General features: G+C 59.9%; 1 protein-coding gene across 6 annotated transcripts; it reads right to left on the reverse strand.

Moving 5' to 3' along the window:
- Positions 1-810: 810 nt before the first annotated feature.
- Positions 811-24,675, reverse strand: PAK4 (p21 (RAC1) activated kinase 4). Of its 6 annotated transcripts, XM_054183721.1 has the most exons (10): positions 24,558-24,675; positions 23,585-23,648; positions 6,533-6,756; positions 4,146-4,835; positions 3,253-3,699; positions 3,020-3,153; positions 2,803-2,929; positions 2,583-2,708; positions 1,696-1,830; positions 876-1,556 (listed from the first exon to the last, which is right to left on the reverse strand). In XM_054183721.1, the coding sequence occupies exons 3-10, from the start codon at positions 6,734-6,736 to the stop codon at positions 1,401-1,403; spliced, it is 2,019 nt and encodes a 672-aa protein (XP_054039696.1). In that variant the 5' UTR covers positions 6,737-6,756; positions 23,585-23,648; positions 24,558-24,675; the 3' UTR covers positions 876-1,400. The 6 variants fall into 6 exon arrangements, with proteins under 6 accessions (XP_054039699.1, XP_054039695.1, XP_054039700.1 ...); XM_054183724.1 differs by lacking the exons at positions 23,585-23,648; positions 24,558-24,675 and adding an exon at positions 13,167-13,486 and having other exon boundaries at positions 811-1,556; XM_054183720.1 differs by lacking the exons at positions 23,585-23,648; positions 24,558-24,675 and adding an exon at positions 12,908-13,111 and having other exon boundaries at positions 811-1,556.
- Positions 24,676-24,862: the final 187 nt, after the last annotated feature.

The raw sequence follows: 24,862 nt of genomic DNA on the forward strand, positions 1-24,862 counted from the left end.
CCAAGGCAGGCCAGTGGAAGTCAACGTGGGCCAAGTCAACGCAAGTCAACACACGTCAACGTGGGCCAAGACAAATCAACGTAGGCCAAGACAAGTGAACGTGAGTCAACACACGTCAACATGGGCCAAGACAAGTCAACGTGGGCCAAGACAAGTCAACGTGGGCCAACGTTAGCCAGCGTGAGTCAATGCGGGCCAACGCGAGTCAACGCAATCCAACACAAGCCAATCTCGGCCAAGACAAGCCGACGTGAGTCAACGTGGGCCAAGCCAAGCCAAGGAGGGCCAAGCCAAGCCAACACAACTCAAGGCGAGTCAACGCGGGCCAAGACAAGTCCCCGTGAGTCCACGCAGGTCACCGTGAGTCCACGCGGGTCACGGATGACAAATGTGGGCTGCCACGTGGTGACGTGGCAGTGCCACCCCCCCTTCTGCCCCCCCCCCGCCCCCCCACTCTCTCGTAGCCAATAAAGCCTGGAGGCCGCAGCAGGTCCTGCCCCACGGGTGCTTTATTGCGGGGGGAAGCGGGGTGGGGTGGCAGGCAGCCCCCCCGGGTGGCTTTGGGCAGGGAAAGTGGGGTCCCCACCACCGTCACCCCCCTCCTCCTCCAAGCAGGGACCCGGGGCGGGGGAGTTCCCACATGCTCAGACGCCTCCCCCCGCCCCCCCCCCCCCCCCCCCGCAAAGAAACGACATGGGACACAGCTGTCTCCAAAAGGACACGTGTAATCTCCGGGGGTCCCCGTGCCGGCCCCGGGGCCCCCCCCCCCCCATTCCGCAGCGTTACAAAACGACAATATAAATAGCTTTGTTAAAAAACAAAACGGGAGGAGGGGAAAAAAAAAAAAAACAACAAACAAACAAACCCCAAAAGAACAAAAATGTGTTTGGAAGGTGGAGGTGGGGGGGGGTAGGGACCCCAGATCAGTAGTGTGGCCGCGGGGCCGTAGTGTTGGGGACACGTGTGTCCCCCCCCCTCCACGGAGATGCAGGTGGTGGCCCAACCCCGGGGCCGGATGGGGATAAAACCCCCAGGATTTAAAAGAAAAAGAAAAAGGGGGAGAAATGCCCCAAACGGCTCCTCAGGGCGGGGGCGACAGCGGGCCCGGGGTGGGACAAGCCCCCAGCCCCAGATCTCTGCCGGGAAGCTGGAGTTGGGGGGGGGGACGGACGACACCGGGAGCGTGTCACCGCGTGGCCTCGCCGTGGTCGGCATCGTCGTTCCCACTGAGCCGCGTCCCGCCCCCCCCCCCCGCCACCCCGGGCCGCATCCCCGGCTCAGTAGTGGGGGGGTCCCGCGCCCCCCGACAGTAGTGGCACAGTCAGGAATCCAGTTCAGAGGCGACGGGAGGGACGGGGAAGGGGGGGGGGGCCGGGATGTCACCGGCGTCCCCGGGCTCCTCACCGCATGCGGTTCTGGCGCATGAGGGGGACGATGCAGGAGGGGGGGCCCGCTTTGCCCAGGAAGGGGTGCTTCAAGAGTTCGTTGGCGGTGGCCCGTTGCCCCGGGTCCCGCACCAGCATGCGGTCCAGGAAGCCTTTGAGGGAGGGGGAAACCTGCGGGGAGGCAGCGGGGGGGGACACACCCTCAGCGACGTCCCCGGGACGAGGGGGACACACACCCCAAGGGACCTCGGGGAGCCCCCCCCGGGGGGTTCCCCACCCCCCCCCCCCCCCATCCCCCCGGGATTTTTACCTTGTGCACGTTTTTCAGCTTGGGGGGCAGGTTGTCCCGGATCATCTTCATGGCCTTCAGGGGGGGCTCGTTGAAGTACGGGGGCTCCCCGTCCACCATCTCGATGACCATCACGCCCAGGGACCAGATGTCCACCTGCGGGGGGGGGGACACACACGGCAAAAGTGGGGGGGTCACTTCACGGGTGAGGCCGCCCTGCGCCCCCAAATCCACCCCACGTGCCCCCAAATCCACTCCGTGCGCCCCCAAAGCCGTCCCGCACCCAACCAATCCACCCCACGCCCCCCCCAATCCATCCCACGTCCCCCAAATCCGCCCCGCGCTCCCCAAACCTGCCCGATGGCCCCCCAAATCCACCCCATACCCCCCCAATCCACCCCATGCACACCCAAATCTGCTCCACACGCCCCCAAATCCACCCCACATTCCCTAAATCTGCCCCATTCAGCCCCAAATCTGCGCCATGGCCCCAAAATCTGCCCCGTGCACCCCCAGAATTGCCCAACGCTCCCCCAAATTTGCCCTGTGTGCCCGCAAATGCATCCCACGCCCCCCCAATCCACCCCACACTGCCCCAAATCCACCCCACGCCCCCTCAAATCCGCCCCATGCCCCTCCAAATGCATCCCACACCCCCCCAAATCCACCCCATGCCCCCCCAAATCCACACCATGCCCCTCCAAATGCATCCCATGCCCCCCCAAATCCGCCCCATGCCCCTCCAAATGCATCCCATGCCCCCCAAATCCACTCCACGCCCCCCCATATCCGCCCCATGCCCCTCCAAATGCATCCTACGCCCCCCCAAATCCACTCCACATCCCCCAAATCCGCCCCACGCCCCCCCGAATCTGCCCCACACTCCCCCAAACCGTCGGGGGGCCGACCTCTGGGCCGTAGGGCAGGCGGGAGATGAGCTCCGGCGCCATCCAGTACGGGGTCCCCACCAGCGACTTCCGCCGCGGCACCTCCTTGTTGACTTGGGCGCAGAACCCAAAATCGGAGAGTTTCACCTGAAGGAGGGGGGGTGTTCTGGGGTGAGAAGGGGCGGGCGGGGAGGAAGGCTGGGCGCCCGGCACCCCCCCTACACCCCGGCGCGGCGCTCACCCTGCCGTCGTGCGTGAGGAGGATGGAGTCGCTCTTGATGTCGCGGTGGATGACGCCCTGGGCGTGGAGGACGGAGAGGGCCTTCAGCACGGCCGAGCAGACGGCCGCAATCTGCTCCTCGTTCATCCTGCCGGAGGAGGGAGAAGGTGGGAGGCAAGAGCCGAGGGTGGCAGGGGACTGGGGGGAGGACACGCACACAGCGAGGCTGGGGACATACCTGGTGTGCGTGACGATGTCGGTCAAGGCGCCACCCTCCAGGAACTCCATCACCACCCAGAGCTCGTCGCCCACCAAGTAGCTGTTGTACATCTCCACCACGTTCTCGTGCTGGTAGTCCCGCATGATCACCACCTGCGGAGTGCAGGCGGCCATTCAGACCCCCCCCGACACCCAAGAGGGGGTGCTGGGGGAGGCCGGGGGTCTCCCTGAGGGGTCCCCGCTCCGCCGCACCTCGTTAAAGAGCAGCTCGCGCCGCTGCTGCTTGCGCAGGTCCATCTTCTTCACGGCCACCAGTTTGCCGGTGCTCTTGACGGTGGCGATGCAGACGATGCCGGTGGAGCCCTCCCCGATCTTGATGAAGTTGTCCAGGTAGGTGCGGGGGTCTCCGGGATCCACCACCATCTGCAGGGCCGCCCGGAATTGCTCGTGGGACACGCGCTGGGGCTCGCGTTGAGGGGAGCGGGGTTGCTGCGGGGGGCCGGGGGGCGGCTGGCGAGAGAGGTGGGGGTCCGAGGCGTGCGGGGTGAGGCCGGGATGGGGCGGTTCGGGGTTTTTGGAGCGTGACGGCGGCGGCGGCAGCGGGCCGGGAGGGTGGGCTCGGGAAGAACCGGCACCACCGCTGCCGCTCACCGGACCATTGGATGCCACCTCCTGCGGTCGTCCCGGCCGGTGCTCTGCCTGTGAGGAGAGGGCAGAAAAGGGACGTGAGCCGCGGCCGGAGCTGGGGGTTTTTCCCCCAAAACGCCGACCCTGCGGCTTCCGACCGAGCGAGCGGGGCTGGACGCTGCCAAAGGAAAGGTTTGCGCTAGACAGAGAAGGAAGGAGAGGGAGGAAAGGGGAAGGGGAGACCACAGAAGAAGCCAGCAGCCGCTTCGGAGACAGGGCAGCGGGGAGGAAAGCACGGAGCCGGTGGTTTTTCGGCGGTGTGCCGGTCTTCCCGGTCTTTATTGGGGCGCAGGAGCTGGTGTTTGCGGAGGAAGCGGAGGAGAGAAGAAGCTGCTCGTCTACGAGGCAGAGCGAGGAAAAACCTTCCCCCTGGGGGAAGGAGAGGCGGCTGCCAAGCGGATCCGGCTGGAGCAGAGGGGAGCGAGGAATTGGGGGGGGGGCGGGGGGCAAACCTTTACCTGAGAACCCGCGGCCCTGCCGGGGTCGGTCTCAGCCCGCGGGTAGGTATTAAAAGGCCGTCCCGTCTGCTGAGCCGTCTTCATCACCCCTTCGGAGACGGGGATGTTGGGAGTCCGGATATTGGGCCCGGAGAGCGGGCGTTTGTCCCGGGGGGATTGCGGGCTGGTCTGGCCGGCGTAGGTGGATTTGGGGCGTTTTTCGGAGGGTTCGGGACGCTCCCGCCGCACCACCCGGTCGGCCGGTTCGCTGTAGTCCCTGTCGGCGGGGTAATCCCGCCAGCCGTCCCCCTCGGAGGGGGTTTTGGGGTACTCGGGAGGGGGCGGGCGGCCGCCGGCGGGGGGAGCGGGTTTGGGGCCGGGGTCCTGCCCGCGGGGCTGGTGATGGTGGTGGTGATGGTGGTGGTGGGCGCGTTGGTCCTCCCTCTCCCGGGGTCTCTCCTTGCCCTGCTCTAGCTCGTTCCTGGCCCCGTGGCGGCTCTTCTCCTTGCTCCTGCCGGCATCCTCGTGCGGCCGGGCAGCGGCCGGGCCCTCGGAGAGGCCGTTCTCCTGGTAGAGCTGGTCGCGGCGGGGCGGGAAGGGGGGGCTGTCCCTGCGCAGAGAATTGGAACGGGACACGGACATGTTCTCAAACTCGTCCAGCAGCCAGGTGAGGGAGCCGTCCTTGGCGGCTTTGCTGCCCCGCACGATGGTCTTTGAGCAGGAACGAAGGTGGGGCGGGAGGCGGGCAGGAACACAAAGCACGAACAGAACAAAAGAAAAAAAAAAAAAAAAAAAGGAAGAAAATAATAAAAAAAAAATGAAAATGAAATGCCTGGTGGTGACGGGGGACACGGCTCACACAGAGGGGACAGGGTCTGCGGGGGCTCGATGCCAACTCGGTCCAGTCGGAGGTGGCTGAACCCCGCGGAGGAGGCGGCTGGGGGCCGGGGGCTCGGGGAGGGGGCCCTGCCTTTCCCCACCAGCCCCACTGGGAGCTTTCTCGGGACCAAAATACCCTCGGGGGAGACGGATCCAACCTTGTCCCTCTTCTCCTGGATGGGCCAAGCGTCGGCAAGAGGCACCACACCCCCAAGGAGGCTTTGGCCAGACTGGGGGGGGCTCACGGGGCAGGGGCTGGGGGGCTCCGTCTGCCCCCAAAACACCGTTATTCGTGCAAAACCAGCAGGTATTTCCCCTGGCTGGGGTCGAGCTCTGGGGCAGGCGCTGGTCCTCCTCCCCTGGGTGTCAGGAGGAGGGAGAGGAGGTGCAGCCGCGGTTCGTTTAGCCAAAGGTTAACGAGCCCATCCCGGATGGGAAGAGCAGAGCAGGGAATGACGAAGCCTGATACTGGGAGGCAGGTCCCAGCCGGGTGGGACACCCAAACTGAGGAGCTGTGGGCTGCAGCGGGGGCAGGGGGGGATTTCCCACAGCTCCCAGTATCAAACTGGGCTGGGGTGGGGAGGGACGTGCCCCGTTTGCCGGGATTTGAGCCTCGGAGGGTGCGACCGTGCAGCAAGGGGACAGCGGGAGACACCCCATCCCCGAGGCCTCTCGCCTCCCTCCGAAGAGGAGGATGCCTTCCTCCGCAGAAAGCATCTCCGCACAGGACGAGCGAGCGCAGCCCGCCGTCCTCGGCTATTTATATCCCCTCCTCTTCCTCCTCCTCCTCCTCCTCCTCCCACCGCCTCGGGAAGCGGGTTATTTTCTCATTTTAACAGGCAAGCGGGGCCTGGACCTCCACAACAAACCCCGGCTGCGTGGGACGCAGCGGCTCCCGGCCACCAGCCACGGGGCTCGGCAGCGCCAAAGGGGCCCCGCCGGTTTTGGGTCTTTTTGGGTCAGCAGAAAACAGCACTGAGGCTCGGAAGGGCTGCAGCCGGCGTTACTCACGGCCGCTGGAGCTGCCCCATTGTCCAGGGCAAACCAGCCGAGGCAGCGAAGCCGCCGGGCATATGCCGGTCGCACCACGGCCGGTGCCGGGGACTTTAATTAGGGTGATGTTGGAGGGATGGCGGAGAGCTGGGGCACAGGGACGGCGTGGGTGTCCTCAACTGAGGCGAGCAGACAAGCCAGACTTTAAAAAAAATGACATAAGGGCAGCTCGGGGAAACACAGGCACGGGGAAGGGATGAGATGGGAAGGAACAGACACCATTTCCCTGGCGTTTTCCTGTAGGGTGGGTTTTTTCCAGCTGCCCGAAGCATGCGGGAGAGGTTTTCACCCCATCCTGCGCAGCCCCGCACGTAACGGGGAAGGGGCAGGCAGTCGGCCGTGGGGTTCGACACCAAACCATCACCTTACCTGCTCCGCGGCACCCTGGAGAGAAGGCATGGAGCCCAAACGATCCCCAATCCCGGCTTTCCGGCCCCAAAAGCAGTCTCAGAGGCCGCGCCGGCGGAGCTGCCTACCTTCTGCGAGCCGTGCTGGATGGCGGTGATGCAGACGGGATCCACCAGCGGCTTGGGGCGCTTGGCCGACTCCTCGATGATGCCCTGCCATTGCCGGGGCAGCCCCGTGAACTTCTGCTCCTGCTGGTCGTAGCCGGTGTGGACGCGGTGCTCGAAGTTGGAGGGAGCCGAGATCTCGATGCGTTTCTTCTTCTTGCTGAACATGGTGACGCCGGCTAGAAGACCTGGGGCGGGGGGAGGAAAGGAAAGGGACAGAAATGAAGGCTGGAGGAGGACGCAGAGGCGGGCAGCGCAGCGGGGGACCTCGGCAAGCCGCAAAACGAACAGCCCCTTCATTAGGAACTCGCTCTCTGGCAAAATAATTACCGCGCCAAAAAGGAAACACCTTGAGCGACCGCGAGCCCCGCGCTTCGTTAGGCTGCTCGCCATCCAGGAGGGTTTCGATAGCTCCCCCCCCCAACCTCGCAGCCGCGTTTGAGACACCCCGTTTTTTTGCTTATCCCCCCGCCTTTTTTCCCCCCCGCTGTGTGTTCGAAGACGCATTCGCAGCTCCCTCCTGCCGTGATTTATTTAACGCAGCCGTCGCGACCTGAGGGAGACTTTGGGGGCTCCAGGCTGCCCATACAGCACACAAGAACCACCCCCACCCCCCAAAAAAAAAGGCTGGCTCCTTGGCCCGCCATCCCTCTTTGTCGCCGCCCGGGTGGGCCATTTCCTCGGCTCTTCCCCCTTTTTCCCGGCTCTTTCGATTCCCAGCAGCTTCCCCCGGACGCGCTGTGCCCCGGCTCCCGGGGGTTTGGGGCCAATCTTGCCAGTGTTTCGCAGCGCCGCAACGAAAGTTTGGCAACCGTCCCCCGTCCCCGTCCCCTCCCTTCCCAAAAAAGAGCTTCAACCGACCACATCGCAGCCTCCTCGGGGCAGAAAACCCCCACCGGGACAGGCAGCAGGTGTTAGTATTAAATCCAGTACGGTATTTGGCGTTATACTGAAGCTAAACCCCAGCAGCTGTGGGGAAAACGTCAACCGTGTGCTCCTCGGGGCTCGTCAGCCGGCCACCGATGGAGCCAAAGCATCCCCTTCCAGCATCGCCCCCCTTCCAGCATCTCCCCACGGCAGGGAAGGGGAGCGGTGCGGAGCCCGGCGGGCAGGAGGACGGGAGCCTGGCCAGAACCTTGGAAAAAATCTCCCTAATTCACGGTGTTTTTCTCAAGCGGGTGGGCCATGGTGGCAAGACGGGGAGGGGGGTGGCCACGGGCAGCCCTGCGTCGCGGAACGGCTTCAGGAAGACGCCAGAGCGGTGAGGGGGTGTCAGGACAGGTCTTCTCCCCTCTGGGATGATCCTGCTTTTTTTCCGCTTCGCTTCTCTTCCTCCCCAGCGTCATCCCAGGTTATTTTTCTTCCAGGAAAAGAGACGTTTTGGGAGCCCCGTCTCGCCGATATTTTGCCGCGTCCCTTCTCCCTTTGATGTAACGCTCCGAAATTTAACAACTAAGCAGAAAAACCTCCCACAATTAAAAGCTAGGAGGTTTGGGTTTTGTTTTGGTTTTTTTTTTTTTTAATGAAAAAAACCAAAACCAAACCCACAAGGTGCGATGAGGAAAGCAGCTGGGTACGAACGCAAGCCCGGGGAGAAAAGGTCATTTGGCTGGACGTGGGTGACTCACCCCGTTCCTTCAGCCTTTTACCTAAAGCGCGTCACCTAAACCCACATTTGAGCCCGGTTCTAAGGCAGCGGTTGAAGTTCCAAGCTGAATAAAGCTGCCAGAAAAACAGCCTGACCTGCAAAAAGCCGGGCGTGGAGATGCTCAGCCCCGGCCAGAACAAAAGCCGGGTCACTCCGGCGCTTAAATGCAGGTCGAGGAGCCTAAAATACAAATAAAAGCATTAAATTCAAACCCACTTTTGGCCCGACAAGTTGTACGGTTTCCCTCTGCGGGCTGCAAAGGCAGAGCCGCCCCACGCAGCCAGTTTTCTTGGTTTATTTACAAGTTTTGTCGTTTTTTACGGCGTATTGGAGTCTCCCAGGATGAAGGGCTGCGGAAGCCGGGCCCCAGGGTGGACCGTGAGGCCGTTTTTCCTGGTGTAAACACCCGCAGCCGGGCACAATAGAGCCTTGTTTACACCGTCCCGAGGCCTGCATCCTTCCAAGCTCAAAGGTACGCCGTCGAGCCTCCCCTAAATCAACAATTCCAGCTTGGTTTGGGTTTTTTTTTTTTTTTTTTTTGAGTTGTTTCAATAATTTCTGCAACGGAGCAGATGCTGGAAGGCGGCGCAGTCTCCGATAGGCACGTCTCTGCTCCTCCAGACCCTGGAGCAGGAGGGGAAAGGAAGAAATAACTGTGTTGGGGGAGGAAAAATAACTATAAATCGAGGTTTAGACGGCTACCACCACTGGAAAGCGAGTCCTTGCTCTCGGGCACCGCGGCTCGGCTGATATTCCGACCGGGACGAGAGCCAGAGAGAAACAGGTTGGACCCTCTTAAACCCCAGCGTGAGCCGAGGGGAGAGATCAGCGACTCACAACGCTCCCGAAACACCTGGATGACCTTAAACTCTGATTTTTTCCCCCCATTAAACACACGCGGAGCGTCCTGCGGGTCCGGCCCCGTGTAGGTGAGGTGGCGGGGGCAGCGGATGGCGACCGAGGAGACTGGTCCCCTTGCCAAATGTCCTCGCCGCGGCCTGGAAAAACCGGTACCGCCAGGTATTTCCACCGCAGCGTCCCGGCTACTGCCGGCAAACGGCGCCCAGAGCTGCCAACTCCGCCGGTGGTTGCCAAATCCAGCTGAGCTCCGTCACCACCGGCCGGTTCTGAGCTCAGATGATGCCGGGGCTCGATTCCTGGGGATCTGCTGACCCTCGGTGAGCCGCGGTCTGGGAGGTGCTGCAATTAACGGGGGTTAAATGATGATTTTAATCAGGCTGCGGCGCAATTCCCGGTGTCCGTACGCCGACGCTCCTCACCGTGGGGAAGGAGAGGATGAAACTGCGAATTAACCCTCCTTTTCCATGTCTGGAACCACAAGCAGGTTGGCAATTTCACTTGGGAAGCAGCTCAGGCTTCAAAATATCACAAAAAGCACCCAAAAATCCCCTTTCCGGGGACACAGAGCGCTGGAATGCCACCGCGGGGACGAGCTCCCCAAGCCGCCTCCAGCTCCAGCCCTGCCGTCTGGCTGGCAAAAGCCCGTCGGCGGGGGAAAAACCAGTTTTTATTTGTTCGTCAGTAAAAAGCAGGCAGCGGGGAGGAAGCACACCCCTCCCGCACGGGCTCTGAGGAAAACAAACCTGAGGAAGCCTGGCATTTTCGGCCACTATTTCTGGTTTAATCCTCGGGGAGCCAGGTGACAGGTCCCCATCCCACAGAAAGGGACGATCCTGGGGACCGCGGGGAGAGCGGCGGAGCCGGGGCGGATCTGGCTTTTCCCACTTTCACTGCCTTCGGGTGGCGATTGTGGCCGTTTCCTTCCATTTTAGTCTCCCGAATCTGCTTCCGACAGGCTGCCCCGGTGCGAAACTCAACAGCTCCCGAGACAAATCCCTTGTTCCACGCAGGAAATCCCAGCTCCGGTGCTCCGCAAAGGCGCTCCCTCCTCTCCAGCGGTCCCGGTCTTTTTCTAACTAAATCCCCCATCCTTTAGGAAAAGTCTCGCTCTGCCTGGATGCCTCCACCTCCGGCCTGCTCCCCCTTCAAAAATGAGGGGGATCATATATATTTGCGATCCCCCATTTTCCCTGCTCACCCAGGGGTCGGACACAGCCGCTCACCGGCTCTTTGCGGCACAACCGAGCTCCGGCTTGGGCTGGGTCGAATCCTGAAACGCGCCACGCAGGGGCAAAGACGTTAATTAGGAGTAAACGAAGGCGTGAATGAGCAGCCAGCAGGTTTATGGGGTTCCTGAGCCAGGAAAACTTCACCTTGCAGACCCCGACGGATAAAACCTCACCCCGGGGCGGGCGTTTTTGTTCGGTTCATCCTTTTACCGCCGCGGTGAGCATCACGCCGGCTTCCCGTAGCTTCCAGGTCAGGCCGACCACCGCCGTTTCTGGGAGGAACTGGCATTTCGTGCCATTCCTGTGGCAGGATCGTGTCCGAAAGGAAAACCCAGGCTGTTCCCTCCTTTCACCCGAACTGGTTGCTCCTGAACGCCGTCTTCCTTGGCTCGGCATCCTTCCTCGCACGCAAGAGCCTTCGTGGGGAATCGCTGCCTGGACACAAGTCCCGTTCCTGGGTGGCGAAGGGTCTCCTGGTTTGGGGAGACCATCGCTCAACTTGGTGCGGGACGTTTAAAAACCGCTGGCTTTGCGTTTCCCCGCAGGGAAGGTGAAGGGAAACAGAAAAGATAGAAAATACAGCTGGAAGATTTACACCAACCCATGCGCCAGGGGCTGGAGCATCCGAGCGCCTCGGGACATCGCCAGTTAAGCTAATCAGCCTCCAAATCTACCTTGGATTCGAAAAATAAATACCCTCTGGGGGCTGGTGGGGGCGAAGAGGGGGTGGGAAGGGGCTGGAGGAGCTCTGGGAGGTGGGACGGGGCTCTGGGAGGAGGAGGAAGGGGGTAGGAGCGGGTTAACGTCTCCCCCTCTCTGCCAGATCCTCAGCCAGAGCTCCGCACATTCCTCAGCCGTCCTAGCCCAGGTCAGATTCCCTTTATCTCCGCTTTTGTTTAATTAGTCAGCCATTAACTAACGCTTCCAGCAGCCCTGAGTAAAGGAACGAGGGCAGAATATTCTCCACCGCTGACAAACACCCCGAAACCCCACGGTTATCGCTGCCGGGGAGTTTCCTCCCGCCTTTCACATGAGAAATAAAGGAGGGAGGGAAAACCAAAAAAGACGACAGAGGTGCACACGGGGAATTTGTTCCTTTCCATAAAATCTAAACCCGGCAGATGCGAGCGTTCGTTGGCAGGAGGGTCCTGGCAATGGCAAAGGGATTTAGCAGGTCCCCGGCGGGATCCGGCAGCAGCGTCCCGGTTGTCCCTGTGCCGCAGGAGACATCCCCGGCGCGGCTGTCAGTGGTTCGCACACTCGTCTCCTCCTTCAACAGCCAAATCACCCTCTGGTGGGGCGGCAGAAAGGGGCTGTTTGGCCCACAGCTGCCTCCCGGAGACGCAAACTCCCCACTTTCCACCCGCCGCAAGCAAAGAGTTGGATTTCCAGACAGGATTTAAGCTCAGAAGTTGGCTGAATTACGTGGGGCTGGGGGAAAAAAAACACCCCATGCAGAGTCTCGGCCGCCTCCGGCATCGGCTCGGCTCGCCCGGAGCCTCCTGCCAGGCCAGAGGAGCCCACAGGACCCCCGAGAGCAAAGGGACCCCCCGAGTGCCATCACCGTCACCCACCGCACCAATTCACTGCCAGCTCTGGCATTCAGGTCTCCTCCTCAGCCCACGAGGAGTTTTAGGGCGTCTTACGAGCCCCCAGCCCTCTTTCCCACCACGACAGCAGACATTATCTACCACCGGAACCACCTTTCGCTTGCCACCAGCTGGGAAGCGGTAGCCAGCCGAGCAGGACGCCTGCGCCCACGGGATATTCAGGTTTTTAAAGTCCAAATTCCGCGCCTGGCATGGATGGAGCGGGGGGGGTTCAGCTTTCCCCTCCTGGATGGGTTTTCAATTTTTTGCCTTTCCCTCCCCAGGCAAATGCGCTCCCCCCACCCCGGCTCCGCGCAGGGAAAACGTGAGTCCCTCCCCTCCTCCTTGCCAGAAATAACTCGTTTCCCCCCCGAAACCCCGGCCTCACCTCGCAGCGCTGCTAACGAACACCAGACCCGCTCCCGCTGGCAAGATGGAGAGATCGCCTGTCGCTCCGCGCCGTTCCGACAGCCGCCCCGACCCCGCTCCGGCTCGGAAAGAGGAGTAAACCTCCTCTGAGAGCCGCCCCCCTCCCCGGCTGCTTCCCCCTCCCCAAACACCCTGGGTAAAACTCGTTAGAAAAAAAAAAACAAACAAAGGTAAAAAATCAGCCGGACTCTGCGTTACTCACCCTCATCATCCTCCTGCTTCCTGCGAGCCAGAGGGGGAGGAGGGAGAGATGAGTGCAGGGACCGGGGAGCCCCCCCAAAACCGTGTACAGGGGGGTAAAAAAGGGGGTCTGGGGGGGTCGCGGCTCGTGCCGGAGGCTCCGGTCCAATGCTCCCGACTCCTGACGCTGCAAACTCCCAAGCGCCTCCTCCCCCGGCACCAGCGAGCGACAGGGAGGGGGGAACGAGCGCAGGATCGGGGCCGGCATGTGGGGTCTGCGGATTCCCAGAACCTCCCCCTCCCCGAAACCCAGCTCCCGGACCCCAGGAGCCGCCCCTGGCCCCCCAGTGCTCCTGGCACAGGGCCCTCCCCACTTTCCCAGCTTCACCGGTTACTTCCCAACCTGTTCTTATCATCCGGAACCGGTTTCGCAGGCAGAGGCTTCGCACTGGGACAGCCGGACTTCCCTCTCCTTCATCCTCCGGCACTCGGATGCCGGTAAATCCCGGTGTACCCCAAAAAATGGGCGTCCGGGGTGGGGGGGAACCACTCACGGAACCAAAGCCCGTCCCACTCCGAAGTCAGCGACCGAAATAACAGCTTCCCACCGTCTCCCAGAGGGTGACTAACGCCGGTCCCACGATCCCACAGGCGTTATTTACCATTTTCCGGGACGGGGAGCGTCGCCGCCGTTGAACTCTCGCCCACGCTGGAGAGGCCGGAGAGCGAAGAGCCGGGAGCAGATGGAAACGCGGCCGCTGCGAGGCTAAGAGGGGTTAAAGACGAAGCTTTGGAGAGAGAGAAGCGGAGCAGGAATAGAGGAGATTTGAGCCGGGAACCAATGAGGCAGCAACATTTGAAACAAAGCAGCCAGTCAAGTGCCCCTCCGGGCGGCTGGGGATCGGGAGACGGGGAAGGAAGGAGAGGGAAAGGGCAGGGAGAGCCGGCAGAAATCCCGCCGGCGATCCTGGCAGGAAGAACCAGCCCTCCCAGTAATTTCCCCTGTCACACCGCGCATCTGAGAGACCCCCAAAATCCCCTCTGTGCCCCACAGGAGAGAGAGTGCCGGGGAAGCATGCCTGTCGGTGGGGACCACTGGCCATGCTGGCGCTGCAGTAGCCAAACCCTCAAGGGCCAGGGCTGCCGAGGGTCGGGCTGGTTTTAAGACCCCTGATTCTGGACCCTCTGCAGCAGGATAAGCCCCTCGCCCGGGCATCAAAGCCCATCGCCCGGGCATCAGAACCCATCGCCTGGGCATCGGAGACCCTCACCCGGGCATCGGAGCCCATTCCCTGGGCATCAGAGCCCATTCCCTGGGCATCGGAGACCCTCGTCTGGGCATCGGAGACCCTCCGAAAGGCAAGGACCACAACTCCGCCACGTCAAGCCTCTGCCTCTTCCTCCATCTTCTGCCTGAAGGAGAGCGATGCCGTTCCCTTAACGAAAGCGGCGCTAATTGGCGGGTCCCATGAGGTGGTGCGCGCTCTCTGTCTCGCTGGCCGGGAGGAGGAACGGTGGCCAAGCCCCCTCTGGCCCAGAAAAGCTGGATTTCGCTCCTCTCTTTTCTTCCCTTTGCTCTTCGCTCAAAGGAAACAGCCTTGAATGGGCCCAAGGAGCCGGCCACTCTTGTTAACGAACTTGGGACGTTTGTAATTGATGGCAGCCCTGCCATGCCGAGTGGCTCCGAGCCTCCGCCGGGCACCGTCCACCCCATCGGTGTTTGCCAGGAAGGTGCTGGACCACGAACTCGCAGCTGAGGAGGTCGTATTTTTATTCAAACGGCTTTTACGGGGTCGGGGCGGGGTATAAAAGCCCCCACAGCTGAGAAAGCTGATCACCTATGGAGGTTTACAAGGAGATTGCTCACTTCCCATTTGTGCTAATTTTCCTCGTATTTACTCTCTTTCAGAACATTCACGCATCAAAATATCTTCTGCGCCGCCGTCCGACTGCTAATTGGCGCTTGGAAGCTTTCCTAGAATCCCATCAGAAGGACGTAGCGGCCGGGGAAAAAAAAATCAAAAGCAGCTCATCGGCTGCAGACTGTCCTCTCCCGCCACCCCTCCTTTGGGGTTTTTCGGTGTTTTCCTCTCCAATTTCACCAGTGACCACCTCACACCACTCGGCTGGAGGTGACAGCGGAGTGCCACGGGTGTCCCTGGTATCACCAGGACGGAGGATCCTGACGCTCTGGGCGTGTCCAACGGCAGCTCCGTGGATTCCTGAACCGGGATCCGCCAGTGCTGGAGCCTTTCGGGATGCGAGAGCTGCACGCGTGCTCGCAGGGAGAAGGTGGTTTGCTTAAAACCTCGACAGAGAGTGGCGGCCGCAGCGATTTCATCCCAAAAAAGCACCAAATTCATCCCAAGAGATGCCTCGAGACTCTATTTTAGTGTTTACGCGCTCCTCATTTTATCTGGTTTTGGGAAAACCAGCCGCAGAGAATCAGGAAGAACTCGAGCCGCGACACCTCTGTTAACGCAAGGGGCAAAACCCATTTTGTCCTTCCGGAAAGTGGTTTCTCTTGTGTCAGTAGGAACAAGCGGCGGCTCCGAACCCTCCGATCCGCACGTCTTCAGAAGCTGCTGCCACTACACAAACTCCCCAGCTGCTCTCTTCGGCTGCCAAGAGCGCAAAGAGCCCCCAGCATCACTTTTAGAGCCTCGTGAAAGACGCCAATTAATTCACCGAAAGATAAAAGCACATCAAAGACATAGCTCTAGCCCCCAAATCTTTCAGGAGCCGAATGAAATTAGGGAAGGCGCACGTCTTCCTAACCCTCACCTTGCCGATGAGCCTGGCGTTTCCTGAACCTGCTGCACGCTCGGAGCCACCAAATTCGCCCCTTCCCACCGTGTGGGCACGTCCCGGCAGTGCCTCAGAGCCCCGGAACAAAGGATTTTCTCCCAAATTAACTCCGCTCGCAGCTCGACCCTGCCAGGAGCTGAAGCAGGCTCCGCTCCCACAGCGGCATTTCAAAATATCCGTGTAAAAAAAAAAAAAAAAAAAACCCAAAACCAAAAGCGATGCATCAGCGACGACGGAGACTTCGCCCTCCCCACCAGGACACAGGCTCGGCCCCGCTGCCACCTTTTCCTTGGCAATAAACTCCTCCGGCAGTGCCAAGCCTTTGTTCCAGCCTTTGCTCTTACATTTTGCTTTAAAAAGCCCGATATTTGCGCAGTGAGGACTGCGCCGGGAAGGTTCCCTACCTGCTGCTTAATCACCTTGTCCCAGAGGTGCCGCTCAGCTGGAAAGCCGGGATTCCCTCCGCGGAATCACATTCTCCGAGGACGGAAGATCTCCAAGGACAAACCTGAAGGGAAGCGGCGGAGACGGGTGTCCCCTTCCAGCCGAGGCCCTCGACGTCTCGCTCCGGCGAGAGGGTGGAAGCGTAAGGCTCAGCCGGGGTTGGTTTAACCTGGTTGAACTGGCCCGGCTGGCTCCGCGCAAGCCAGGAGGCTCGTCCTGTGCTGGGAGTGGCAACCATCAAAGAGGAGGAAAGGTGTCAGCCTTCCCGAAAACCGGGGACCTGCTGGAGGCCGCTGGAGCGTGCCGGGCCACGTCTCGGTACCTGGGATGGATTAAACGACCGATTTCCGCTTAAATGAACCCGATATCCGCAGGCGGACGATGGAGAGGGAGAGAAATCCTGGAATTCAAAGCATCTGAAGTACTCGGTCACCCCTGCCAGGATCCTCCCGGCTCCAGAGGCCACGCACCTCCCCGAACGGCAGCCTCAAAAGCTCCATCAAAGGGGATTAATTTGCTTTAATCTACCGTTGTCCCAAAGCAAAATTTCCGGCCTGCGGGATGCAGCGACGCAGGGCACCGGCACATCAAAGCTCTGCTCGATTCCTGACGCTCGTCCCCGCAATTCCAGGGCGGGGGGGCTCCAGCTTGGCAAAGAGCGGCCCCGGGTGTTCTATGGTGTTTTATGGCGAGGCCACGTCCCTTCTGTCCTGCTGGGGGGGGCACCCCACCGCCGCCCCACCGCCCTGGCACGACGGGGGGGCCAAGACGGCTCCGTACGCGGGGAATCACGGGGTGAAAAAGCGAGCCCGAGGTGCTAAAAGGCCCGGCTGCTGGACCACCGAGTTGAGGCCGTGGCTACGTGACCCCCACCGGCGGCAACCCCACCATCAGACGCGGCCCCCAGCGTTGGGGAAAAAGGCTTGCGCTGAAGTTTCAGGTGCAGGAGCCTGACAAGCCGGGGCTTGCGGGGAGGGAAGAGGAGCAGGGAGGTGAAACTTTAACCCCGTCGAAAACCACGGCAGGAGGTTGTTCTCTCGGGGTTGTTCTCTCGGAATAAATCCGTTTGGAGTCAGCAGAGCTCATGGCAGCTGAAATCGGGGGCGGCTGCTGCACCTCCGCGGCTGAAATCGGGGAGCTGCCCGCTCGAAAAGAGAGGGGAGCTTTCGACGGGTTATTTCTTATCTGGATAAATCTCCCTCTTTCTTTTTAGCGGTACAATTGCCTCAATACCGCAGGATTTGGCTGTGAAGAGCTGTAGGAGAGAAATCACAAAGCCCAGCCGTCGGTGGAGCGAGGGTTAAGCCAGAAAATCAAAATATTGTTTCTGAGCTACGCAAACACGAAGCCTCCCCGTTTCCAGCTGCATTTGGTGCTCCGCGGAGCAGCGGCAAAGCAACGCCGGGTCCAAAACCAGCCACCGCCATACGCAAAAACTCGCCCGGCACGGCGTTTTCCTCCCGGCGGAAAGCTCGGGCTTCCAGTGAGAAACCAGTTCTCATTTTTGCCCCTTTTTCCACCCAGCCCCACCAGCACTGGGTGCTTTAAGGACCCAAAGGCGGGTTTCTGCGAGGCTGGTGCCGGCTCTTCTCCCAACTCGCTCCGCAACAAGGAACGAGGCACCTCCAGGCACTTCGTTTTCCCTTTCGATAGAGCAGGATAACAAGCGGAAGATGACGATGATGAAGAGCTCCGAGGTCTTCGGAGAAGAGGCGCCGACGCCAACCTTAGGGAAAGGATTCGCACCCTTCACAGCTAACGCCCAATTTTACCCGATTCTCTGAAGATTCACGGGACCGGTGCGATCCTTCTCCCCCAGACAGAGCCACCCAGCACCCAGAAATTCTCCCTTAAAACACCATTATTGCACCAAAACCGGTCCGGTCCTGCCGTTCCCCGCAGACACAATTTGAGCCTGGAAGTGTGGGCTCCAATTACCCTTATCTCGGTTTCCAGAGACACGGGCAAGAAGCGCCGCGGACCCAATTTCTGCCTTTAAAGCAGAATTAGCCACATGTAGGGACACGCGGGGAGATGAAATCTCAGGGGGCTTTGGGAAAATTGATCCTTTTCGGACCCAAATTGATCATCTCCAGACCCAAATTGATCCTCTGGCTCTTTATGCTCTGCCAGGCGGCCCTTGGGTGCAGGATATCACACAAAACTCCGCTTATTAACCTCTGCTTTCCCCAGAAACAGCTTTTTTCCCTGAGCTTGGAAGTTCTTCCTTCACGTAATCCCCGCTCCGGTGCCCGCCTGCCGTGGGAAGGGCGAGAGGACTGCACCCCAGGGCACCACAGAAAATAATTAGCGCCGCGATTAACGAGGGAGCCAGGCAGCGAAGCGGCGGCGGGTGAAAGCGTCACTTTTCCAACGGCAGCGGCGACCCTGGAGCACAATCTGGCCAAAAAGATCCAAAACGAAGGAAACTCCATCCTACTACGTACCTGACAACATAGAAAGGGGGGATTTTTAATTAAAAGGGCATCATTTCAGCACGAGAAATGCAAATCACACGGTGTTTTTGGGATATCTGTTCCGGGAGCAGCAACAGTGTGGAAAACTTGGGAAATGTGGACTGTTTTGGCACAGGGGATGAGGAATATCAGCCGAGGAGTTGTTGTATCTGCGACTCCACGCTCGCAGCGGGGTTAACCAAACCCGGGAGTGCGATTTCCAGAGGAAGTTCCAAATTTAAAAAAAAAAAAAAAAAAAAAAAAAAAAAAAAAAGGAAGAAAGTGACTCCCGGTTTATATCTGGCATCTTCTCCTCCCACCTATCCCGGCCAGGACAAACAGGTTCCTCCACGCACAGCAGATCCCTTTGGCCAAGGGTGGAGGGGAGGAACTTGATCTGTGGCCGATATCTTTATTCCGACAGCTTAACGAGGCGTTAAGCCACCGGGGAAGTAAACAAAACCGTCCAAGGTTCCCCCATGTATTTAATTCCGATGCGCCAGCTCTTCAGCAATGGATAAAATGAAAAAAAAAAAAAGAGAAACAAGAAAAGCGAGTACAGGCTCGACCTTGGGCTTATGACAGAACCCGATTAGCCTTCGGCAGGCTGGCAGCCACCGCGCTTCCCCATTTACCTCTCGGGGCTCCTCCCCGGAGGACAGGAGTGTATCCCGCACCCCGAAACGCAGGCTGGGGTTCCCTAATCCCTGCTGGAGGAGAAGCCGTGCGAGCGGGAGAAGCTGAGACTGCGTCGTTTTCATTCTATTATTAATTGTCGAAACCAGATAACCCCGGCAGCAGCGAAAGGGCATTAATCCGCACGGGGGGGGAGCTCCGCAGGGACGTGGCCTCACCTGGGAGCGGGTCGAGAGGCAACGGAAAAGCTTCAGAGCACAAACAAGCACCGGGAAAGCCAAAGTCCCTTCCATTTACGCCCAACTCGTCTCGCCGTCCCAGCGGCCTCGGAGGGGAATGGCTTGTAATGATGATTTTAACGCAACCTGGCAGCGGATTGTACCTCCCAACACGGTTTGGGCTTAAAAATCCTTATTGAGCAAGAAAGGCGAGGGGCGGGCAGGCTCTTCTGGCTCCCTCCCTGCTCCGAGGGCAGAGGGGTCCCTGCACGAGCTGAGCGGGGACCACCAGGGTCCCCAATCTCCAACGTCCCCCTCGCCCCACTGCAAGGGAAGCTCGTTAATGCACTAATTTCTGGCCACTCTTCCAACACTGCGGATGTTCCCGGAGGGGAAGGCAGCAGAAAAAAGGGGAGGGGGATTTCTCGGTGCCGCTGCCAGCAGCAGGACCCCAAAGCCGGGGTGCCACATTACCGCGCTGCTCCTCGTTAGCCAAAGGCCGTTAGGAAGCTCCGGGACCCTACCTGAGCTCTCGTTAAATCCCCCTCCCGCCGCAGCTGCTATTCTGCAGGAGCCTGCTCTCAAAAGAAGAAAAAAAAAAAAAAAAAAAAAAAAAAAAAAAGAGTCACTTTGTAAGGGAAGACCATTTTAATCAGCTGAAGTATTTGTTTCAGGGAGGAAAAAAGGGTGAAAAAACCCCACCCCACACAAACACAAGCACAAAACCCAGGGCCTCCCCTCTGGCATTAACGAGATGAGGCTCGTCAGAGCCCTCGCATACCTCCGTGTCCTCGCTGGGGACAGCTGTGCTCCGTCACAGCGGACAGCGACTGTGTGGCACAATTCTGCGATGCCACCGGACCCAAATACGCTCCACGGAGCACCGATTCGTGGCTTTATTTTTTACAGCCCAAGGCTTCCTCCGAGGCAGGAGCTGGCGGGTGAGGGGAGCGAGGCACGCCAAGAATGCGAGCCGGGACTGACACGGCCATCTCCAGCTCTTCCCCCCGCACCGGGCGTTAATTACACGCGCTCAAACGAGCTGGGGGGCTCCGGCGGGATGAGGCATGGGTGTCACGAGGCCCTTTCAAGGGGTATTTCAAAAGCGACGGGCGCTCAGCTCCCTCTCCGGCTGCTGGAAAGGCCCCGATGTGGCATTAAATGAGGGTAAAAACACCGTCACGTTCGCACGACGCGTGGATTCCCACAGCCCGGACTCGGAAAAATGGGAAATAAAAGCTGGGAGCAGGTACGGCACCGGCTGATTCTCCCCGCTTCGTTAGGCCGAGAGATGTTAACGACCCAATTTGATGCTGCCTGCCCGGAGGGGAGCACCCCACACACTGGGAAGGCAAAACGGCGAGGTTCTGTCTTTAGCAACAACTCGTTAACTCTGGGGTTAACGAAGCCGGGACGGGAGGCAGAGCACCCCCCACGCCCCGTTTCCGACAGAGCGGGCTGGATGCTCCCGTAACAGGCAGCCCAGAAGTCAATTTATATTTCGGCAAACGATTACCATTTGGTGCTAATTAAAGTGCAAGCTGATTAGTCGCGTAAAACCTTTAATTAGCCCCTTACATCATTTGCAGACATTATAGCTTATTTGCACCGTGTAGGCGCACGACACGGGGAAAGGAAGAGTGGAGCGAGCAGGGTTCAAAAGAATTACGCTTTCATTAAGTCCAACTTTATTAGAGAAAAATCATTGTTAGTTAAACATCCTCCGCCTGCAACGCAAGCGCCCCGAAAACCGAGCGAGAAACTTGCGCCCCGAATCATTTACGTGGGGAGAGGGAGCTTGGAAGGGTTTGGTTTAAAGCCGCAGGAAGAGCATGCGAGGGGCTGAAGAGTTAAAAATAAATAAATAAATAATGAAAATATCCACTTGTCAATTACGCCAATTAATGAAAATTGATGAAACCAAGAAGGCGGTTCGGGAAGGTGAGCTGTGCCGGTGCCGCCCAAACACTAAACCTACCGGGGCTGGACTCGTGAGGCAGACGGCAAATATCCCTCCCCTAAGCTCAGGAGAAATCAGTTTTTATTAAATAAAAAACGATGCGGCTGTAATTAGGCTGTGGGAAAGGCGTGAAAAGGTCCCTGGGATTTCTCCCTGCGCCGGGCGGGACTTTGGGGGACGCGTCCTTCCCTCCGAGGGATCTCACCAAGGAGCTGGGACCCGCGGGCACATCGTTATCCGGACGCTCGTTTTGGCTGTGAAAAGGACATTGCGGTCAGGAAATCCCTCTGGAATTGGGGAAAAAAAAGCGTGCGGTGTGATAAAAGCGGCTCTTCTCCAAGCCAGGACGGGAGCGCGACGGTGTGCGGGTCCCCCGCGGGAGCTGGAAAACATCCCGTAGATGCTCAGAGGGAACCGTTTCTTCTCCGGCAGCGCCAAAATCAGCTCCACGTAAGCTGTAACCACCAGCGATGATGCAGAATTACGCATCCACCCCCTCTGCCGAACACCCACAAATGCCTAAATTATTCCTGGGAAAAGTCAAGCGCAGAGGAGCCGAGCCTGGAAGAGGAAAAAGCGCATCGCAGGGAGGTTCCACGCCAGAGCTGCCTCATCCCAAACCTTGCCCCTTCCCGAGCCGATCTCCTCCGACAGCTCCCGAGCCCGTGGTGTCCAGGTTCCAGGCTCATCCCCGGACAGGCGGGCGGCAATTAACGAGACGTCGCTGACGAGATCGGAGCCAGCCAGGCAAACCCACGGCTCGCAGAGCCCACGCGCCCATAAACGAGTCACCAACCCCGCAACGAAGCGTGTGGAATGGTTGGGAGCAAAACCTTGCGATTTTATTTATTTTTATAGAGGCGGCTTCCTTCTGGCAGGTTTGATAAGCACCGGGAACGTAAATGTCACCTCCGCAAACGCAAATAAAGATAATCCATATCTGGAAAACATCTGGGAACGGCACAGGAGTTTCCACTCAGCGAGGGGAAAGGCAGCCCGAGCCGTCGTTATCCCATCGGCATCTTCCCTGGAAACTTCTGCCGCTATTTTCAACGCCCCAACACCTTCTAGTTAATTACCTTTAGTTGGGAATCGCAGCGGTGACTCCTCAGCAGAGCCGGGAGGGTTCCGAGGAATCTTTCCGAAGGCTGGAAAGCAACTCCGTGGATTCTCGCAGCCTCACGTCACGCCCCCGCCGGGTACCACCTTCCTCGGTCCCGTTCCTACGTGGCATTTACCCGCAGCTCCCAGAAAACCTCCCTCAACCTGCGCCGGGGACCGTCCATCCATCCAACAGGTTTATTTCTTAACCAGAACTAACGAGACTTGCCTTAAAAGGCTGCCAGGATTAGTTAATGTTTGTGCTGGCAGCCAGCAGCTAATTCTTTGGCTGCTGTTCAAACTTTGGGGCTTTATTTAAAACCTCCTTTTTTTCTTTTTTTTTTTTTTCTTTCGGGTGTGTTTCCACAACTCTCGCAAGGTCAGCTGCATCTTCCCCACAGCTGGGTGTTCTCAATAAACTCCAATTTGCAGTTATTTACGTGCCCACCACCTCAGGCGCTGCCGGAGCCCCTCCGCGGCCCTGCAGCCCACCCGCTTAATTGTTGCCAAACTCGGTAAAATCACAGGCAAAACGCAACTAAAAACTCTTCTTGTTTTGTTCTCTTTTCCCTTCCACAAACAAAGCACCGCCGGCGCCGGGAACGCACAGAAAACGAAACGCGGGGCAATTACCTCCAGCTGCGGGTACATTCGGTTGGGCGAACTCGTGGGCAGAGGGAAAGGGGTTACACAAATTAGCAGTTTCCCAGCCCAAAACCCGTACCCGCGTTGGGCACACGCTGCCTTGCGCTCCCGCCTGTTGAGCCTCCACCCCCGCTAACAGCTCACCCAGGAGTTCAGAGACAGCAACTTCTATTCTTGCCCTGCTCCCCATGGGGCAAAACTGGGGGAAAACCCCCTTTTCGAGGGGTTTGGTGTGAGACAGTTACGGCAGCCCCCGGGGATGCCGGTACCTGGCTCTCTCCAAACGCCCAGCCCAAAGTCGCGTGAAATGCGGGGAAAAAATCTGCCCTGGGGCTCTGCCGCTCAACCGACCGTTAACTCGCCTGGCTAATGAGGAGAAAAACACCGTGCCAATGCTGATGGATGTATAAACCCCCCCCCCCCCCCCCCGAGAACGCAGATAAAAGACACCAGAAAAGACAATTCTTGGATGTTTTTCAGTGCTTCCAGCCACCTGCTGCTGCCCAGCTGGACCCCAGCGTGTCGGCAAACATGTGGGGAGGGGTTTGATCCAATTTCCACACCCCAGGAGACGAAGGGGGCTTTTTATGAGCACCTAACAGCAACGCCGATGGTGGTTCTCCCGATTCCCCTCCCTCCTGTGCTCAGCGGAGAGCATCAGGCACAGCCCAGCTGGGAAAGACCCTTCTCCACTATCGGCCTGCAAAGTGCAGGGGCAGAAAAAGGGGCTTCTGAAGAGCGACGCGCGGCCATGGGAGCCCCCCGAGGAGAAGGGGCTCCTCCAGGCAAACCGTCTTGTCTCCGTTTCCTACCTGCCAGGAAGGAAAAACTCTTCTCTGACTCAGCTGAGCATGCCGGGATCCTCCGGTGGAAGATCTGCAGGAGAACAAGAGATTTCCGTGAGGCTCTGGACCTCAAACATCCCGTAACCCGCAATTTCAGCCTATTTTTAGGCCGGGGAGTGTTCGGAGGAAGGCAGGGCCCTATCCCTACCCTTCCCTCGGCCTCCCCACCCGCTGCCCGTGCCCCTCCTGCCTCGCCCCGCATTCCAGGGCTCCCCCCCAGCCCCAAGGCTTTGGGCAGGTCCCACATCCCCCTCCCCAGTTTCTGTGCTTTCCCTGAGACCCCCCAGCTCCTCAGGGTCCCCCCCAAACCCAGCTCCATGCTCTCTAACCCTCTTCTTCCCCTCCCCGCACCCTACCACCTCCCTCACCCCCACAACCTCTGCCCCAGGGCTCCCCCAGCCTCTCCGCCCCCCCCAGCACCCCTCAATCCCTCACACCCCCTTCCCCACCCGGCCCCTCACACCCAACACCCCCCTCCTTTTCCCCTCAGGCCCCCCCAGAACCCCCCACTGCCTCAGCACCTCCCTCCCCATAGCCCCCAACCCCTTTACCCCAATTCCCTCAGAACCCCCCAGCTCCTCTCATGACCCCCCAACTCCTCTCAGACCCACCCAGCTCCTCTAACGACGCCCCCCCAGCTCCTCTGCCTCAGGACCCCCCCCCCAACTCCTCTCACAACTCCCCAGCTCCTCCCAGGACCCCCAACTCATCTCACGACCCCCTAGTTCCTCTCACGTCCCCCCCAGCTCCTCCCAGGACCCCCAACTCCCCTCAGGCCTCCCCAGTTCCTCTCAGCCCCCCCTCAGACACCGGCCCCCCCAAGGCTCCCCAAACCCCCCTCCCCCGGACCCCCGTGCCCCACTCCAGCTCCCCCTTCCCCTCAGGCCCCTCCACGTCCCCCTAACGTCCCCCTCGCCCCCCCCCCCCCCCGCCAGCTCACCCCTCACGAAGAGCCCGGCGGCCGCCGCTCCCCTCCCCTCACTCGGCCGCCGCCATGTTGCGATCGAGCCGCATCCGGGCACCCGCCCTGCCCGCGTTCCCCCGGCAACAGGCTCCGCCCCCTCTAGGCGGGGCCCAGTGGCGGGAGGGCGGGGAATGAGGCGGGGCCTCGGCTCCAGGGGCGTGGTCTCACGCGGAGAAGGCGTGAGCTCATGTGGAGGGGGCGTGGTCTCTCGCGGGGGCGTGGCCTCGGACGGGGAAGGCGGGGCCGCGCACATCTTTTGACCTCGCCGCGCACCCGTAGGA

The sequence above is a fragment of the Rissa tridactyla genome, chromosome 27 (assembly GCF_028500815.1).
Source record: "Rissa tridactyla isolate bRisTri1 chromosome 27, bRisTri1.patW.cur.20221130, whole genome shotgun sequence".
Taxonomy (NCBI): domain Eukaryota; kingdom Metazoa; phylum Chordata; class Aves; order Charadriiformes; family Laridae; genus Rissa; species Rissa tridactyla.

Excerpts from the sequence above, each read along its gene's own strand:
- PAK4 (XM_054183720.1), bottom strand. Across the intron at positions 3,700-4,145 it reads GCAGGGCCGCGGGTTCTCAG|GCAGAGCACCGGCCGGGACG; the intron begins GTAAAGGTTTGC and ends CTCTCCTCACAG. Across the intron at positions 2,930-3,019 it reads GACATCGTCACGCACACCAG|GATGAACGAGGAGCAGATTG; the intron begins GTATGTCCCCAG and ends CTCCTCCGGCAG.